Source organism: Meriones unguiculatus, chromosome 11 (assembly GCF_030254825.1).
Source record: "Meriones unguiculatus strain TT.TT164.6M chromosome 11, Bangor_MerUng_6.1, whole genome shotgun sequence".
In the NCBI taxonomy this organism is placed as follows: domain Eukaryota; kingdom Metazoa; phylum Chordata; class Mammalia; order Rodentia; family Muridae; genus Meriones; species Meriones unguiculatus.
Window position 1 is genome coordinate 40310278 of NC_083359.1, and position 20400 is coordinate 40330677.

The 20400-nt window shown below is 49.7% G+C and overlaps 1 protein-coding gene across 9 annotated transcripts in view; it reads right to left on the reverse strand.

The window, feature by feature from the left end:
• Pkd1 (polycystin 1, transient receptor potential channel interacting) overlaps positions 1-20400 on the reverse strand; it is a 44395-nt gene extending 23995 nt beyond the window's left edge. For 4 of the 9 annotated variants that reach the window (XM_060364003.1, XM_021644739.2, XM_060364006.1 and 1 more), the window contains exons 1-11: positions 19861-20338; positions 6490-6561; positions 6307-6378; positions 5968-6137; positions 5060-5731; positions 4761-4944; positions 3217-3437; positions 2846-2961; positions 2203-2329; positions 1673-1908; positions 480-1229 (exon numbers count right to left, since the gene is read on the reverse strand). In XM_060364003.1, coding sequence (XP_060219986.1) covers positions 480-1229; positions 1673-1908; positions 2203-2329; positions 2846-2961; positions 3217-3437; positions 4761-4944; positions 5060-5731; positions 5968-6137; positions 6307-6378; positions 6490-6561; positions 19861-20075 — 2835 coding nt within the window. In that variant the 5' untranslated portion in view covers positions 20076-20338. Of the gene's footprint in view, positions 1-479; positions 1230-1672; positions 1909-2202; positions 2330-2845; positions 2962-3216; positions 3438-4760; positions 4945-5059; positions 5732-5967; positions 6138-6306; positions 6379-6489; positions 6562-19860 lie in introns of all 9 variants that reach the window. The other 5 variants (XM_060364001.1, XM_060364000.1, XM_060364004.1 and 2 more) reach the window with 3 other exon arrangements.

The following is a 20400-nucleotide window of genomic DNA, read 5'->3' on the forward strand; positions in this document are numbered from 1 at the left end:
TACCCTCTGAGCTTGCGATCCCATTTCAACAGGCACATGCATCTGATAGCTACAAAAACCACATAGAGCCCAGAAACGCATGGGGACTCACAGAAGCTCAGGGAACAGTAGGGGCAAGTGTAATAAAGTATTTCATAAAATTTGAAGAGTTAAAAAAAAAAAACCTTGAAGAGTAGAAAAAATTGTTTATAGAGCAGCTGCTGTAAGCTGTGACCTTCAGTAACTTAAAAATTGCAAAATGGGGCTCTGGTGCAGCCCACAACAATAAACTGCCTACCATGCACGGGTCCTTAGGTTCCATTCCCAGCACCACCAAGGACAGAAATAACACTAAGCAGACAAGGGTTCCCCAACAGGCCACACTGAACACCATGTAATAGACACTGTCGTCCCTGGAGAACAGCTGAAGGCTTCCTTCCTCAACGGGGAAGAGGCATCCTGTTTCTACCATTTAGAGGGCTGGGTTGTAGGACACTTACCACCAGGATGCCCTGCAGCACTCGGGCCTCGGGGCTTGGCACAGCACGGAGGCCACAGATGGGTTCCTCGGCTGTTACCCTCAGGCTGAGGTTGGCCTGGCTGGCTCCATTCTGTGCCACGATCTCCAATGAATGATCCCCCTCCTTAAGCCTGGGCAGCACCAACACTGAGAATAGGGTGCCATTGGCCTCTTCAGTGCAATCTTGCTTGAGAAAATCCACCTCAGAAGGGCAGGCATCCTCAAAGGGAGCACTAATATTGCCCCCACACCAATGAGCTGTGGCAGTGGCATTAGTGCCAGAGTCCACTTGAAGCACCAAGACGGAGCCATTGTTTGGCACATAGATGTGGCCATCCAGGGGAATGGGGTAAATGACTCTCAGCCCAGATACTGGGGAGACCACACTGAAGCTGCAGGACAGGTTGTGCCTGGACACACTGTTGCCCACTGTAGCCCGGACCTCATAGTGCCCAGAATGATGTAGTCCAGGATTAGACCCAAGGCCCAGAAGTGGGGTGAGCCGCTCTGTGACCAAAAGCAGCTGTAGGGAGCAGGCAGGGCCAGCCCAAGCTTCTTCCAGATGGACAGGCAGGTTGGTCAGCCAATCTGAGGCATTGCTGGAAAAGTACAGGGCTTGGCCAGGACAGCTGGAAGCCAGGGGACAGTGTAGAAGGGCACCTGGGCCAGCATCATGCTGTAAGCCAATGAGGTCACCAGGGAGCACAGCATCCTGGCTGTGGAGGGTGACCTAGAGAAGAAGGAGGCAGTGTTGTGTCATCTACTCATAATAAAGACTATAGGGAGCACTGAAAGAGAGTGGATAGGACACACATCTCAGGTCTCAGCATCAATGCTGCTTCATGGATCCCTGGCCCAAGGCACTCATGGCTGAGACAAACAGGATATTAACACAGGAGACACGCACAAGGAAGATGTAGTGAGAGTGACTGTCACAACAGAAAGCAGGTAGCTGCTCCAAGGGACAGCAGGAATTTCCCCTTAGAAGACACAGGACAGAGGACCCAAGGAAGAGATGAGTCAGGGCACTGCAGCAGGGTGCAGGGCAGGACTATTGCACAAACATAGAAGCCTGCAAGGCATCTGGTGAGAGACCAGGATCTTGGGCAGATAGGGGAGGTGGCCTCAAGAATAATAAGTCAGAGAGATAAAGGCCCACACCAGGACACATACCAAGTACTGTGTGGGAGGCCCTGGAGGCACAGAAAAGAGGAACTCCTTCCATAGTGTGTATCTGGCCCTAGGAAGTCCCAGCCCTGACACGGACCCATTGATGCAGCCATGAGGGTTGCAGGCAACATCAAAAGGTACACAGGCATTGGCTACAGGACACCAGCGTTCCTCGGGCACGCACTTAGGGGCCAGCTCTGTTCTGTTGTCAAATTCACTGCTGCCTTCTAGGGCCACTGCTGGGAGAAGAAGGATGATGTCAGGAGCCTGATTCACTAACAAGCTATTATTAGAGATGCCCCACTTACCCACTATAAAACCAGATTGGATAGGCAGTAGCTCAGTCTCCATCATCACTCCCCTGCCACTAGACTATGCCCAAGCAGGCACCACCCAATCTGTCTTTATGATAAGGGAACAGGAGTTGGTTACTCTGTAGAACCTGCCATCACTCTACCGTGAGGCTGGGATCAGAGGCATGAGAGAATTCAGACAGCCTAAACCTCCAATTCCTATCCCTTAGAGAGCCCCACCTGCTTCTCTTGAGGGCCTGTACACCTGCAGACGCAGCTGGACAGGACGTTCAAGCTCCTGGGTCTCAAACTCTGCTGCAGTGAGAAAGGCTTCACGGCTAGGGCTCAGGCCAGGGAACACCATGACCTGGAGGAGATGAGACAGTCTCAGCTCAAAAGATCTAACCATTGTGTTGTGAGTATAACCCTCTCAAGGCCACCATGGACTTCATTTCATGTCACTTGGGAAGGAAAACTAGATCAAAGCCATCTGTGAACAACAGGAAGGCTGAAGCAGGAAGATTGTGAGCTCGGGCTACATAGAAGACTTTGTACACACATAAAAATTTACCTGAGCAAAGATTCAGGAGAAGCAGAATTCTTCAGATGGAACTAGATACTTTTCATTTCTGCACTCTGAGTATTTTTCTAAATGTTACATTAGGGACACTAACAATTTTAACAAGTTCTACCAAAACCAACTTGAGGTTTTTGTTTTTTTGATTTTTGTTTTTTGTTTGTTTTGTTTTTTGTAGGGCTAGGGTGCTAGGAACTGAACCCAGATCCTCACTAACCCCCAGCCCCCAACTTGATTATTAGCAACAGAGCAGAAGAGTAATGCAAGGCTTCTGAGCTGCAAAAGCTCCAGAACACAAAAGCCTACCTCCACATGCTGCAGGGGGGCCTGCAGCACTTCCTGCTGTGCCAGTGGATGCAGGGGTCCAGACAGGCCTCCACCAGACACTCCCAGGAGAAAGTTCTCAGTGTCCCACACAGGCCCTAGGAGTGGTAAATATGCTTTGAGATGCCAGAGCCAAGCAGAGGTAACACTGGGAAAACATCCAGGTTTGGGCTGGACCCAGGACTAAGCCACCTAGCAGAACCATCTGGCCCTCTCATCTTGTTCCCTTTGTATTTCTTCTAGTTCAGCCCCAACCCAGACACAAGAACAAACATTCAGCAAACACATGGTCGGTACTAAGCCTGAGAAGACAAGCACAGGAAAGTTGGCTCCTGCCACCCAGCAGTCCATACCTCCGGGCCGCAGCTCGCAGACATAACTATGTGGTGCTGAACACAGGTCTGTGTTGCACTGCCCAGCTGGCCCCAGCCTCACACAATGCTCTGCTGTGGCTGGGTGTGGCTCCCCAGGCAGCCAGTTCTGGCAGCTTTCCAGGCTGAAGGCCTCACCCTGGGGATCTAGGCCTTCCTCTGTCCCCTCCACAGATGAGAAGCCAATCCACACATCCAGGCTCCTAGAGGCAGATTCAAGGAAGGGCCAGGCCATCAGGGGACAGCTCTGCCCTACCCCTGGGGACACTCTCCACACAACACCCTAGTAAATGGGCCATATCAGTCTCATTTTCCAAGTGGTAATAAAACAACCTCAGAAACATTACCCAGCAAGGGCCACAAACCCAAGCTCATGGCCACATTCATCCAGAATCACGTCTATGGGACCAGCTTTCCTTGGGGACCCACCACAGATTTAGTCAAGGATCATGGACCACCAGACCTTATCCTGAAGGGAAACTCTGAGGATTGCAGCAAAGGACCAAGACTGTCTCTACCGATGGGTGTTACTATCAATGCAGAAAGGCCGTTCTAGAGACAGGCTTTAGAAGTCCATGGCCCAGCTTGGGCACAGGTACATACACAGGAACATATATGCACAAAGGTACATGCTCAGGTGTGGGCACAAGCCTGGACATATACACTGGAAGGGAGTCATAATGGTGCCCTAGTTCCATGTAAGGGCACTATTAACCACTAACTGGATGATTCTGGAGCAGATCCTTAACCACTCTGGACTTTTATTTCTGATTTTCAATACAGACAATGTGACTACCCACAAGACAGGAGTTCCTGGCAGGGTGAAGTGATACACACATGTAATCCCAGCATTTGGGGAGGAAGAGGCAGGTGGAACTCTGTGAGTTCGAGGCCAGCCTGGTTTACAAAGGGAATCCAGGACAGTCAAGGCTACACAGAGAAACCCTGTCTGGAGGGTCAGGGGGAAGATAGGTGTTCCCACCCCACTCAGGGAGCAGACACCTGAGAGAGCTGGAGTGTACCCTTACCACCCAGCCCAGACACAGAGGATTGTAGGGCCTCAGAATAGGTCAATACAAGCCTGGGCAGGGCATAGGAGCCCGACAGACTTTCCACAGATGGACAGCATGTCGCAGTGTGTGTGTGTGTGTGTGTGTGTGTGTGTGTGTGCGCGCGCGCAGAAGGGTGATGAGCATAGGAATACAGGAGGAAGCACAGACAGTGGTGACCAAGAACTAGTCCTATCAGCAGGACCCAGGGCCTTCCCTTATAGGGACAAGAAGACTGGGGGCCTAGACCCAGCTCTACCTGTGACACTTTCCAGAAATGTTTAGCGAAGCTGTCCCCACCCACATCTGCCTTTACATATGCAGAGCTGCCAGCAAATGCCTCCTGTGGGGCAGGACACAAGGTCCAGCTGCCCCAGCTCTCCTCCTGCGCCTCTACAGGCTTCAGGCTCTGCCCACACCCAGAATTCTGAGCAGCATCCACCCGCTTTAGTCTGTCCAGGGCTTGGAGACAGATACCTGGTAACCTGGGAGACCAGAAAGTGCTGGATGGCAGGACTGTCCACCATGGCCAAAGCAGCCCCGGCCCAGGTCCGACACTGCTCCTGGGCTTGCAGCCAGGGTGCCTTCTCTGCCACCAAGCGGTAGCAGTGCCCATTTCCAGGAAAGATCTCTGTGTCCGAGGGGCAGAGTGGGTGCACCACTAGAGGACGGTAAGCAAAGAACAAGACATCAAGGTATGCCTGAGGCTGGAGCACCAGGCTCCACCCTAACCCAGCTTAGAAGAGGAAGCAGGAGGGCTGAACCATGGTAGGCACCTTGGGCAGGCTCTTTATCCAAGGCCAGGATGCTATAGGTGACCTCGAGGGCTGAGCCTCCACGGTGCCGTATGCCAAGTTCAAGGCTCTCGTCACTGTGTACAGAGGATGGGCACACAAGCTCCAGGACAGTGGGTGCCGCTTCTACCTGTACCTCTGTCTCCAGCAGAGCTGAGCCCGCTCCCAAGACCAACACAGCTGTCACGTGATAGCTCCCAGGTAGTACATAGTAATGGGTGGCATTAGGGCCAGCCATGTCCATCTCAGGGGAGTCATCTCCAAAGTTCCAGCGTGTGGAGCTAATGGGCAAGGGGGAAGTGATGTAGAAGTCTGCTGGCTGGCCAGAGGCCAGGGGTCCATGGAGCCCCACCAGGGCAGCCCCTGGGGAGGCAGGAAAGATGTGCTGGAGCAAGGTGGGGCCCCGACAGGCAGAGTTGAGGGACAGCAAGATGCTGGAACACCAGGATAAGCAGGCTGCAGAAGTGTTGGAGGGCTGGCCTGACCCACAGAGGCATTGGTTCTCTTCTGATAGGGCTGCAAGGCTCTCGCCAGCTGAGAAGCAGAAAGCACTGCAGGCCTCAGGCTCCAGTGGTCCCTCATGGGCAAAGAAGAAGGGTACTGCTGCCACAGCACCTGAGCTGTTGTCAGGGAGGCAGGCGACATACTCCTCACCTGGGGACAGACAGATACACTGATCCCAGGGGTTTATCTTTTCCTGGCTCCATCTTCTTCCCTCACCAACTCTCTTTAAACTCCATGTCAGAGCTCCCACCCCCAAAAGAGACCTTCTAGACCCTATCCTCCCATGCATGCCTTTCCCTGGGCCGCATCTGCCACCAGGTTAGTAGCTCTACCCAATAACAACAAATATCATCCCTGCCTTCTTGCCCCATGGCCCCTGTACTCACCACAGGCATTGTCCAATAAGGGGATACTGAAGACAGGTTGGCCAGCCAGTGGAATGGGCCCCCTGCATGTGGTTGCCTCAGACTGTAGCACATGCACCTGCCGTTCCTTTGCCCAGCGTGGCAACCACGCCAGAGCACAGCTGCACTCAAATGGATTCCCACTCAGGTTTCTGCAGGGGAGGGGCAGGTACAGGACACCAGACCAACAGGGGTGCAGTTTAGCCTCCCACTGTCCACAGCTCTCAGAACTGAGAGTAGGTGGGGAACAGGGCAGGAAGACAGGAGGTGTTGGGGACAGGCGTCCAGTTACTGACACCCAGTAAAAACAAAGAAACTTACATTTCACTTAAATTAAATAAATTATCAAACACGCCTTCTTCTAATGTAGAAATCCTATTGTTGCTTATGTCCCTGCAAGAAAGGAGGAGGGGGCGCGATGTGAGCCTTTGGTGACAGGTAGCTCTTCCTGCTTGCGTGGAGTAATTTCTAGTGTGACAGGCATATCAAGAAGGGTATACTCACAGCTCCACTAGTGCTGAAAGGTTCACCAGGAGCCCAATGTCCAGCGTCTGGAGTAGGTTGTGGGACAGGTCTCTGAGGAACAAGTGATCATGGTCAGAATAGGCGCTCTGGGCCGGTTGAGGGCATACCTCGTTCTCACCAGGATCTCCCAGCAATCAAAGCTATGCTTCTCACTCACAAGCCACCGCACCCCATTCCCATGGGCCACAAGAGGGCTGTTCTCATGAAAGATGTGAGAAACTGAGGTAGAAGAGCTACAGACTTCAGAAATCTACAAACACTTCAGCCCTGCACCGAGGACTACATAGCAGGGCCACACAGAATAACTGACCTAATAACAATTCCATGTGGCCCCCACAGCCCTTCTCCCAAAGGAGAGCTAGGGCTGCCTCCGGTACAACAGAAGGGTCCCACATAATCAGGAACTGGCTCCTTACACCTTTTACATAAGATTCAGGGTTCCCCAGGGCTGGGGAACCCAGCTGGTAGTAGAAGAAGGTCCTCAAGATGTTCCCCATATGCAGTGGGGGCACAAAGATAATACGAATGATAATACCCCATACCACAATGCTGATGATTTACATACAATTATCAAAAACCCGGAATTCAGAATTGTTAGAGCACTTACCTCAGAAGCAAGAGAACTGAAGTTCAGATCCCCAGACCTCTCAGAAATGCTGGCTACTAAGACTAGCCATATTGTCAAGCACTGGATTTAATTGAGAGATCTTGCCTCAAAGGATAAGTTGGAAGAGTGACCAAGGAAAATTCCCAACATCAACCTTGGGCTTTTCTACATGCCTCTGTACATATATGCAAACATGCAAATACACACAAACACACCAAATACATATGAAAACAGGTAAAGAAAGGCATCCCAGACTTCAAAAACTGTGCTATGAAGGTTTCTCTAGTGAGAAGAACTAAGAAATGCTGGACCGGAACGTGGGAAGATAGCTCAGTCTGTAAAGTGCTTGCTGGGGACCTGAGTTTGGTCCCCCAGACTCTGCAATTAAAAAGCCAGTTTTGGTAGCGCATATCTATAATCCAGTAATTGCCTTAATTATGCAAGCTGCAGACTAATGAGAGCCCCTGCCTTAAAATATGGTGGATGGCATCCCTTGTTTTGTTCTGTTGTTGTTTTTTGAGCAGGGTCTCAATATGTAGCTCACTATGTTGTCCTGCAACTCACTACAAAGACCAGGCTGACCTCAAACTCAGAGATCCACCACTCTTGAGTGTTGAGATTAAAGGTATGTGCCATCATACCCGGCTGCTGGACAGTATTCCTAAGGAGGGACAACTAAAGTTGTCCTTTGCTCCCATACATAGAGAAAGACAGACAGAAAGACAGACAGACAGACAGAGACAGAGACAAGCCTTGTAACTCAAGCCATCTGTAACCTGTGATGGAGCCAGCACATGCTGTCACTGGGACAGACATGTATTTGCAAAGCATGAACCTGTGAAATCACAGAAATAAAGCAACAAGACAAGAAACATGGTATTGAAAAAATGACTCAGCAGCTAGAAAATTTGCTGCTCTTCAAGAGAACCCATAGTGGGTTCCCAGCACCCACATTGGATAGCTCACAAACTCTAGCCCTCCTCTAGGTTCCTGCACATACATGGCAGAGTCACACAAAACACAAATAAACAAATTAATAATTTTAAAATCAGTTTTTTTAAAGACCAAACATAGCCAGGTCTGGTAGCACACATACTTGGAAGCTGAGGCAGGAAAACTGCTACAAGTTCTAGAATAGTGGGAGCTATAGAGTGAGATTCCCTCTCAAAACAAAATAAAAAAAAAAAAATCAACAGACCCAACTACATTCCAAAACAAGCAACCTCTACACAAAAGATCACAGATAAAATAACAAAACAAACTGCAGGCTATAGCAAACATTTGGAGTGACAGCTGCACGGGTGGCTGAGGCAGTGAGCCTAGGAAGGACTTCCGGGAATGTAGTAGTGAGAGGCCTCAAAACAGTAACAAAACCCTAGGCCTGGAACTACAACAGTACTTCATCCAACCCACTAACCACAGGCCAATCACAGCTCGCTGCAAACCCTGTGAATAAGCTATTCAGCAAATGCCAAGGACTCCTTTTAAGCTAGTGATGCAGCTCAATAGCTAACAACTCCAATCAAAAGGAAAACTTAAAGAAACTTTCATTACAACTTGACAACTTCTGATGAGAACAATGCAATCATGCTTTTCATCTTACTAAATCTGTTACTGTGTTAATGTCAGAAGTCTAGGCCCCAACTCTAATAATAAGGCTCCACCCATGAAACTAAGTAACAATGGAACTGCTGGGCCCTTTTAGGTCTTTCCAGTGTCAAGGTCTACCCAACAACCTGCCTACTCTCTAGCTCCAGATTCTCGGTAACCCTCAGCCACCCACCTCTTAGGCTCTCTGTACCTACTTACTCTAATGTTCACTGAGGCTTCAGGGACAGAAGACTCTGTATCACCCTGACTCAGTGGACACTTCTGGGCCCCTTCAGGTCTATGCACCACTCTACAGTCTCTACTTCATGCGACCCACATTCCCCACAAGAATGTCGTTCTTGATCCCCTTCATCCCATTCAGAACTGGAGAAAACCTAAGAGGAAGCTCCTTGTCAGAAGTGGTGCAGAGCGTTAACCCCAGCACTTGGGAGGCAGAGGCAGGTGGATCTCAGGGTTGGAGGCCACCCTGGTCTACCGAACTAGTTCTAGGACAGCCAGAGCTATAGAGAAAGTCTGTTTCAAAAATAAACAAAATTAAAAAAAAAAACAACATAAGCAGCTAGTACAGAGCTCCAATTCCTACTTTATGGGATATGAAATGTCCAGGATGCTATAAAGGCCACGCACACATGGCAATCTTGTGTATCGGCTACCCCACTGTCCTTTGACAGCCTACAAGAGGAAAAGCAAGTTGTCCAGAAGGGTGTTCCTTCCTTCATATGGAAGCAGCACTCAAAAGATCAACAGGAACCATCCCAATGAACAGAGTTTAGATTGACATAGAAAGGACTGAACTTGATGCCATGACCATCCAGTTGCTGAGACAGAGGCCAGGATCTTCCTTGTCTGGCCTCCATCCCTAAGTATGTTTCCAGATACCACTCTGACCCATTGCTAGACTCATCTTACCTCCACTATCCAAGCCACATGGGAGGCAATGGTTACGCTAGGGGAATCATCCGTTAGACCGAAGCAAAGCCTTTCCAGTGGATACCATGATAACAACAGAAAAACCTAAATTTTTACTTCCTAAAAATTTATATCCTAAACCAGGATATAGACTAAGCAGCAGTGATCCTAGAAAGGCTGGTGAGGCAGGAACAGAGGCTAACATAGGTAGGCTCTTACATTTGCCCCTAACATGGAAGCTTTCTAGCACAGCCTCCAAGATTAGAGGAGGAAGAGGAAAGCTAGTATCTCCAAATTTCATTCTCTCAGAAAGCCACACTGGGTGTTAGTTGCTAGGGCCGCCTAAGAAATCAGGTGAGGGCATCAGCCTCAGGGTACAGACACCCCTCCTCACTTAAGAACACTTCAACACCTCATCCAACTAGGTCCTCCACTGAGACCAAGCTCAGTGAAACCATTGAGGCTCCTTTGCCAAAAGGCTGCTTTGTTTTTGGTTCTTTTTTAGATTTATTTATTCATTATGTACACAATGTTCTGCACACCTGCACACGAGAAGAGGGCACCAGATCTCATAATAGATGGTTGTGAGCCACCATGTGGTTGCTGAGAATTGAACTCAGGACCTCTGGAAGAGCAGCCAGTGCTCTTAACCTCTGAGCCATCCCTTCAGCCCAAGAGGCTGCTCTGTGATACTTCTCCCCAACCCTCACCTGGACTTGGGCTACAGCCCAGAAAACAAACAGGACCATAGGGATTCTGTTCACCCAAGCTCCCCAAACGCAGGGTAGTTAACAAGCCATCTTGGGTAGGACTTTAACTCATACTCCTGGGGTTGGAGAGCAGCACCAACAGACACGGTGGTATGAGGGGATGTGAAGAACAGTGAAGAGACACACAAGGTCCCTGCCCAGAGGTCCTGAACAGAAATTTTCCATGTCTCCATCTGTTGTTGCCATCACTGCTCTAAGAGTATGGCCAAGACCTGACTAGCCCCATCTTCGAAGGCTTGACTTCCTGCCAGATGATGTCACCATAATCTGATGCCCAGGAACCATATTTGGAGTCCTTGTAAGGATCTGAGACAAGACAAAGGCAGGCACAAGGTATCCTGACAGAAGGCACACAGAAGCTAGGGGCAGCATCATTGGCCCCTTACCTGCCACGAGGAGGTGAACCAGTAGCTTAGCTAGAACACCCTGAGAGGACATGGGCCAACTGAGTACTCCGGTCGCTCTAAGACCTAAGCAAACAACTTACAGAAGCCCCCATAGTCAAGGCTAGAGGGGACCTGAGCTGGGATTATACACTGGAGTGACAGGCAAATGCCCATATGATCTCAGTCTGGCAGGCCATCCTCATACTGCCTGTACTACCGGGACGGACAGAACCTGAGTTTCCACACAGATGTGGAGTACATCCAGCTTGCCCTATCTGCTGCCCCTCTCCTGTTCCACAATGGGTGACTACGTTGAGAATGCTGAAGAAGGACTTTCTATACCCCATACAAGAGGGCACCCTGCCTTCCAGATCAGATACTCTGGTACGACAAGGGGCCAAGGACAACTTATATCCCAATACCGCCACCTCTGTGTGGCTACTTGGCCCAATAAGAGGGAACCCAGCTTCCCCAAGTGTATCATGGGCTCTCACACCCTACAAGAGACATCTTGTTTCTGACTCTCAACTTTCCTCTAATAGAGAGGAACATGGAACAACCTGAACCTCCACACACAGGCTACACAAGTTGGGGTAATGCTGTGAAACAGGGAAAGCAGGTAATCTCAGGCAACTCTCTGCAAAAAGGACAGCAAGAGTATAAAGGCAAGTGTGCAGGTCTATGCAAAGGTGAAGATCAAGGAGGGTCACTGTAGACACTGCACGCCCTTAGAAGATGGGCCAGCTATGAGGAGCACTGCTGAAGCGCTGTTCCAGAGCTGCAACAGGAGGCCCTCAACAGGCTGCAACCCAGACCAACAGCCAAGCAGCCTCGGTTTCCTCCTCTGCTGTCAGGAGTGGCCTAGGTGCCCGCTCCTCAGTCTAGATGTAAGGGGTAGGGGGGATGTAAGGCCAGCTAGAGCCCCAAAGGAAACATCTGCACATTCCAGACGCATGTGGTCAACAGGCGGGTGAGTGCCAGCCACCACCCCCCAGCCCATTGCTGGCCGCCATGCTGGAAACAGGGCTCAGGGGGAACAGCTCTGAGGGGCCGCCTGTGGATGTTATGTAACCCATTCCACAGGAGCCAGCTGCCTCCTCCTTCTGGCAGGCTAGTCCAGCATGGTAAGGAGGAAGGCCCCAGTCCTTCTCCAAGACCCAGCTTCATCCTCTCTGGGAGAACAGAGTCCCCTCGACCAGCAAGGATGACTCCCGTAAACATCCCCAACCAGAGCTAGGGTAGAAGGAAATAGAAACCACCGTGAGGGCGCAGTCTTAGGTCTGGGCGGAGGGACAAAGCTCCTCGGCTGGCCTCACTCTGGGTGCCTCTCAGCACTAATGGGCCTTTCGTAGCCTAGCAGCAGAGCCAGTTAAGTCTAATATCCTCACTCTGTTTTTGTTCTCTTTGCTTTTTGTTCCCTTCTATTTATGGCAAGCAAGGCTGGCTTCCAGGGCCGGAAATGATGTTTAAATTAATGAATTCAAGTTTAAGAGAGAGAGTTGAAAAAAGGCACTTCAGCACACAGGCGGCGATATGGGCAGGGGACAGTCTCTGGACTATACCAATTTTTTTTCCAGGGAGATGATGGGTCAGAGAGGCCAGCCATACCTACCATCACTCTGCATGCACCTTGAGACCTAGCTCACCTGGCTCCAAACCAGGACTAGGCACACAGGAAGGAGCTCAGTCTCAGAGAGAAGAGAAAAAGGATACCAGGATTCAGGCAATGAAAATGCCCGTGTTAAGAGCCCCTCAGCCAGGCTGAAGGACCTCACAGTCCCAGGGCCCGGGGAGTAGAAGAGGCCCCACATTGTTACAAGATGTTCTGTAGAATTTTTTTCATCCTTACAGAACCCTTTGTCACAAGTACTGAGTCCTTCTACAACTAAAATATCACCATAATGAGATGTTAGGGGTGACATGACCTGCCTAAGATTTTTCGTGGGACTTAGGCATGGACAGGAATCAAAGATTCAGACCCCAAAACTAGAAGAAATGTGCTAGGCAGTGGGCCCTCCTCATATTGAGGGAACAGCCCAACTTAGCCCAAGAAATAGCTGTTCCAAGAGCTGGCCGCTGTCCCCGTGTTAACACGACCAGTTGGATGGAAGGTTTGCTCACCTCCATATGTATGGGGCACGGAGGCTACTCAATACCCCAGCAATGAAGCAATACAGGGGCTCAGGACCTTTGAGCCCTCTCTACTCCTACAGCAGCAAGGCCCTTTACTGTGACTCTCACCCTAAAGGCTGCAACCAGTAGAAACTGGCTTCTGCCAGTGCCAGAGGTTAAGCTCTTCCCAAGGAGGCCCCACAGGACCCAACCTGCACTAGGGTTACCACATTTTGCCAGGATTTTTAACCCAAAGGAGAGTCAGAGAGAGGAAGCACTGCCTACCTTGACCCTCAAGTACACCCCTCTCCTTGGCAACTAGTGCCTGGGCATCACAAGGGCTCTTTATGAAGAAGATTCCTGCCAAGCCAAAAAGAACGAGGTGTTCCGAGAAAAGACATGAGCTGCATTTTCCAGCTGTATCTCGTCCTTCAAAGAGACTGCTCACGCCCTGTGGCACCCACACCAGGCCAGCTGGAGCCACACGGACAGCTGAGGCAGGCCAGGCCTAAGCATGGAACCCAGACAGCCAACACCCCAGACGGCAGCAGGAGAAGTAGGGTGTTTTCATTCCAGAGCACTAGGCGGGCCGGCTGTCTGGGCTCCTGCTGCTGATGTTGGCCACCGCAATGTTCCGGAAAGGAAAATGTGTCTCCATCCAAAATGGCTTCCTCAGTTGAAACTCAACTCCAGCCAGGCTTTCCCTCAGGAGCCAGGGTTGCTATGTTCCCCTCCCTCTCAGCAGAGATACCTTGGGATAGAATATAAAGGAGGCAGCAGAATGGCCCCTTATGTCCCGGCAAAGTTTAGTGAGGTCAGGCATAATTCAGTGAGAGACATAAAATGGCAGTCAAGGATGGCAGAAGAAGGCTACACAGGCAGCCCACATGGAGACACTCTGTTTGCCCATTGTTGGATGGAGAAACCAGAGTGCTTTTAAAGAACCCAGAAGGGGAAGCCCAGCATGGTAACCCATGTATTGGGACACTGAGCAGGAAAACTGATGCCAAGCTCAAAGCCACATAGGCATATCTAATGAGACTCTGCCTCAAAACAAAAACAGGAAGGGGAAACTGAGGCTTACATACATTTTGATTTTCCTAAAATCTCCCAAGAGCCCAGCACTGGGCACATAAAACAGAATGCAGGGCAGCATCACATAATCACCCAAATTAGAGAATAAGGAATACCAAGACAGCAGATGCCACAGCGTGCTATCTCAGCACAGCCTTACTGCTTCACATCTGCTCTTCCAGAGGTACTGAGTTCAATTCCGGGCAACCACACGGTGGCTCACAACCATCTATACTGGGATCTGATGCCCTCTTTTGGCATGCAGGTAGGGCACTCATATACCTAAAGTAAATAAATAAATCTTTAAAAATAAATAAATAAATAATAAAGTCTAGAGTTGAGTGTGGTGGCAAATGCCTTTAATCCCAGCACTCAGAAGGTAGAAGCAGGCAGATCTCTGGGTTCGAGGTCAGCCTGGTCTACAAAGCAAGTTCCAGAACAGCAGTGAAACCCTGTCTCCAAAACCAATAAATAAATAAAAGTATTAAATTAAAATAAAATAATATTTTAAAGCAAATATAAATTTAAAAGCAAAACAAAGAAACTGGGTGTAATGGCTTATACTTGTAACCTCAGCACTCAGGAGGCTGAGACAGCTTCACAGCAAGCTCTAGGCCAGCCAGAGCTACATAATAAGAACTTGCCTCAAAAAACTAAACAAAAACTAGAGAGAGCCCAGCATCCTTGGTGCATGCCTATAGCCCCAAAATGTGGTAGGCTGAGCCAAGAGGATTTCTTGGGGCCATTCAAGACCAGCCTGGGCAATGGAGCACGAACCTCGTCACACACATACTACCACACCACACATGCCCGACACCCCACAGAGAGGGGAGAGCGTATTGGGCTAGGGGTAGATCTCATGAATCCTCCTAGTGTTAAAGGCATCTTTGAGGTCAAACTTCTGGCCTCCTTGATCTAGATGTTGAGTTATGAGCAGGAATCTGCCTGCTCTCAGTGGCCTGTGCTTCTTCTATCTGTACAGCATCTGGCCTGAGCACACTTTCCATACTCAGGCTCTCATGTTCGGTCTGCAGCACAGCAGGACAGTCTTCAGGTACATTTCCTGGTAGCTGGTACTTAAGGACAGGAGAATAGCCAGCCAGAAATCATGGAGAAGGGGACCTACTTCTGTAGCGTTAATATTGGCTCCAGAACACAAGCCTGACCACGCACCACAAATCCTCACCTCTGAGGCCCCACAACCCACTCTAAGGTAGGATCCCTTAAGGTGCTTACTTTATTTACAGGGAAGAAATTTGAGATTCAAGGCTGAGCCGCTGAGCAAGGTCACACGGGAAGTGAAAGGGCTGGGACATGAGCCCGAGTCCCCATGCTTCCCTCCAGAAAAAGGGAACTGGGGTAGGGGGACAAGCATGGGAACCCCCAGGGAGCACATACTGGTGAGAAGGCACAGTGGTGTTTTCCTTTAATCCCAGCACTCAAGAGGCAGAGGCAGGTGGACCTCTGAGTTCAAGGCCAACCTGGTCTACAGAGTGGGTTCCAGGACAGTCAGGGCTACATAGTGAGACCCTGTCTCCAGAAACAAACAAAAAATAAAAATAAAAAGTAATAAAGAAAAGAAAAAGAAACAAACAAACTAGAGAGAAAGGACCTTAACAACCTATCAATCCCCTGGTGAATATGTCAACTGTCCCTGGGCCCACAAGAGAGGAGGCCCTATCATTCCCACTCCTTGCCATCTATTAACCAGCCTGTGTGCAGTCTTGGGGGATAGCCATAAAACATCCTGACCACATCACTTCTTTGGCAACACACCAGATATGAATCTAAAAAGCACTTTAACATCTGGGATCCTCAGGTTCCTAGTCAATACAAAGAAACCAAGAGACTCCATCCCACAGCCCCATGGGAAGGACAACAATGACAGAGAAGACACAAAACCCATCACAAGCCTGTGAAGGAGCAGAGGAGGAGTGTATCTCCTGGAGAGTTTCCTCAAAGGTTTTTTTGGTTTGAGGTTGTTTGTTCGTTTGTGTCTCTCAAGATGGAAGTGAGGAGTGTATCCTTATATAAACCAAGCTGGACCCAAATTTATAGCAATCCTCCTGCATTTGCCTCCCAAGTATTGGGATGGTAGGGATGTGCTACCACACCTGACCCAATGACCAAACTCTTTACTTCTTTATATAAATTTATTAGTTGGTGGAATTAAAATTTATTTTCATCAACAGCAAAATTCATACTATGAATTTTGTAGAATTCAAGTATGGCAGAAGCAAGTGGATCTTCTATGCAAAAATGCATACTATGAAGTTCACATTTCAAAACTTACAACTTGATGATTTTTAGTATCTTCACAAGCCTGTGTAACATCAGTGATAACCTCATAATGTTTTCATCATTCCAATAAAAAGCCCACAGTCCTTAGCCATCTACCCTCACCAGCCTGCTAATCTTTTCTGTCTCAATAGATTTACCTATTCATAATTCTTTTACGTTTAGAGTTTTTTAAATATATATGTATGTATGTAATGTATGTATGTATATTTCTGTATATGGCCCAGGCTGACCTCAAATCCAAAATCTTCCTGCCACAATTTCCCCAGTGTTGAGACTACAAGCATAAGCTATCATACTACTTGCCCTTCTTAACTTTTTTTTTTTTTTTTTTGAGACAGGGTCTTTCTACATAGCCCTAGTTGTCCTGGAACTTACTATGCAGACCAGGCTGGCCTCGAACTCAAAATTTTTAAATGTGCAGCAGTCACCCAGAAATGATATCTAAAACAACCACATCTGAAGACAAAAAAGTTTATACCTAGTACCAGGTGGATGTTCCAGAGAGCTTTCTTCAATACAGAATGTCCTGCCTTGTAGTCATGGCCACAAAGGCACCAGAGACCTGATAGAGGTGTGGCCCTCCATAACTGAGCTGGAGACATCAAGGCTGACATGCAAGAGCTCTACAGTCACAGCTCAGTCAGTCAAATACCTAATGATGCAGGAGTTAGTTTTTCCACAAGTTAAAAGCAGAAAAAGAGAACTGGGTGAAGTCTAACTATTAGCTAGATTCTGGCCATCAACTAGTTGTACTGTGTAGACCTTATCTGAACCCTAATTTAAACTACCAAAACTCCAGAGCCAGACCTGGTGGAAGACATCTGTAATTCCAGCACTAAGAACACTGGGCCGGCTGGGTGTGGTAGCTCATGCCTGTAATTCAAAAGAAAAGAAGAAAAAAAGAAGACAACAACTGGGGTAGAAGAATCAAAGATCTGAAGGTTCAAGGCCAGCCTGGGCTATAAGAGACTCTGTCTCAAAAAAGTACAAAAACAAACAAACAAAAACATCCCAAGCAGCTGGGCACAGTGGCACACAGCCTTAGTCCCAGAATTTGACTGGCAGAAGCAAGTGGATCTTCGTGAGTTCTAGGCCAACCTTGTCTACACAGCAGTTCCAAGACAGCCAGGAATATACAGAGAAACCTCATCTCAAAAAAAGCAAAGCAAAACAAAACAAAAAACAGACACACACGCCTAAAACAAAACAAACTTTAAAAAGAGAGATAAACAAAAAATATACACAATAGACATCCAATCCCACCAAGGAGGCATTCCCTATTTCAGGTGTGTTTTGGATGTTATGATAGACTCAAAACATTCACAAATAAAAGAATAAGATGCTGGTCTTTGGCTCAAAGTATAAGGCAGAAATGACAGGCAAAAAAAGGGTAAGATTCATTACCCTATTCTTTCTTTCTTTTTTTTTTTTTTTGAGAAAGGGTTTCTCTTTGTAGCCCTATCTGTCCTGTAACTCACACTGTAGACCAGGCTGGCCTTGAACCCACAGAGGCCCACCTAAATCTTTCTTCTGAATGCTGGGATTAAAGGCATGCACCACTACCACTAGGCCAATTACTCTTGTTTTCCATACTTTTCACAATAACAAAGTTTTAAATACTCCACAGTAAAGCTCAAAGCCAGTCAAGCAGCAGTAATCTACCAGTAATATCACCTTTCTTAAGCAGCAGCATGGTTTTAGGCCAAGAAACGCTAGGAAGCTTTACTCTCAGAAGACCAGCTGTCCTGTTTCCAGGATACAACTGTCCTGCCAAGGAGCCACACACATACAGAAGGGCCTGATGATGGTGAGAAAGAAGGCAATGTTCACTGGGCACCTAAACACTGGCCTGAAGGCTGCTGTCAGTGTCCTTTGTCCTCAGAGAAAATCATCTGTCTATCTGATCTCCAGTAGCCTACAGCATGGACAACCTATGGGACACAAACTGGCCTCCAGAACCAGCAGGGGGAACTCAACACCTGCCCCTGAGGAGTCAGCTTCCTATCTGCTGGGTCTCACAGCTCAATAAACCACTTAGAAGCAGTGCTGGGGAAGAAAAATGTGGAGTCTTCATCCAGCAGTCTACATGTGGTCATTCTGATGTTTCCTCACACAATGTGAGGAACAAACATCTTAAGAACCCTATGAGGTCAGGTCGGGCCAGGCTATCAGCTCTCAGAAAACCCTTTGTACCAGAACCCAGGGTAACAGCTCAAGCCTCACTACTGCACAAAGAGCCAACGGATCTGTAGACCCTCATCTTGCATGTCCTAGACTGCTCCTCTGACCACCAGAGATGCCAGCCAGCAAAGAAAGAGAGGTGCCCTCATTCATAGTATCCATAAATAAAAGGTGAGGCATATGATGCAGTTCTGTGGATTCTGCTAGACACCAAGAGGGGATCCATCTCCAGAGATAGCTGCACTACAAATGCTGCAGTGGCTAAGGAGCACAATGATAGGCTGGGTGAGTCACTCAAGAGCGTTACAAAACCCAGTGAAAGGGCCCAGTTCTACTTTAATGGCTCCAGGCATCTAAAAAGCTCCTGAAGGGATTCCAGCAGGGACTACTGTGGCTAGCTAGCGTATCCAGGAAATCTAAGAGGCTGGAATCATCAGGCCCTGAGACAAACAACCCTGCTCTCCTCGCCCTTCTTGATTCAACCCTGGTCCCCAGCACTGCAAAAGGCCCAAACCACAGGCGATCATGTCTAGGATGTGATACCTTGAATGTATTACATCACGTCTCCAAGCCTGTTTCATCACCTGTAAAACAAGGGTCTAGCTCTACCATCCTCCAGGGAATTAGACTAAGAATTAAGTGTGATGATCTATAAAAAGAGCCTAGTTAAGCCTGGTTCAAAGCGATCTCTCAGTGAAATTTGCCTGTTAGTTCCAGAATGCAAAACTGGGGAGGTCTCAAATGTTTTAACCCCTCCTGGAAATTTCCTTCCTTAAGTTCCTAAAAATACGAAGCCCTACCTGCGGCCCACTCCCACCATGCCCTCCACTCCCCACTTCTCCAGCAGTCATCCACGGCCAAGACCAGCCTGCAGGCCCCTGAACCCATCTTCTTGTCCCTTAAGCATGAACACATCCATCAAATCCCTGTCTAGACTCCTCCCCTAGATGCCAGTTCTGAACCCCACAGAAATTCCCAACCCGGGGATGCATCTTAATTAGTCTCTAATTAACGTTTATTCCGAAACTTCCTACCATGCCCCAAGCGCTGATGCAGCCCCTGTCTGAGGAGCTCAGCAACGTAAGACGTCAGTCTTCATAGAAACCGGGATTTTTGGCTACCCTTCTGGGTCACGCCGGCTGAGGTCCAAGGTTTTCCTTATTTAGTCGGGCCCGACATCCCTGCTGGAGCCTCGCCCTGGGAGCGGCCAGGCCCCGCTGCGTCTTGCGGCCCGAACTCGGGACCGCGCCCACGCCCTGCGGCCGACAGCCCTGCAACGGTCTAGAAGGACTCTACCTCAGCCCCACTCCCGCCGGACCCAGCGGTGATGCTCTAGCCAGGCCGCCCGCCGCCATGGCAACCGCCTGCCCGCCTGCACTGCTTCGGCGCAGCTACTCACAGCGCGGTGGCGTCAGCCGGGATGCGCAGACTCGGCCCCAGCGTCTGCAGCCAGCGGCCGGAGCAATTGACGCGGCAGGCGGCGTCGGGCGCCGGGCCGCAAAAGCAGGGGAGCGGGCAAGGCCCGCAGCCGCGCCCAGGGTCTCCAGCCAGCGCTCCGAGCCACAGGCCCAGGCCTAGGGCCAGCGCCAGGCGAGCGGGCGCGCCGGGCGGCATCGTCAGCGCAGCCCGCGCATGGCCCCGGCTCCCCGAGGCCCCGTGCGCCGGCAGCCGCAGTTCAGGAGGGGCCCGCGGACCTCATGGTGTGGCCCGGGAACGGGTGCCGCGGCGGCCGTGGCCTGTCTGCGGTGCGACAGCTGCTCAGCGCTCTGGGACAGGCCGCACCTCAGGGCCTTGGCCGCCAGCTCGCGCATTCGCGCTGCACTGCAGACCCAGCGCCGGCTCCTCCTCCTACCCAACCCCCGGCGCGGCGCGGGGCGGTGCGTCCTCAGGCCCCGCCCCTGCGCTTCCAAGTTGGCCGTAGTCCGGGGGCCTGAGGGAA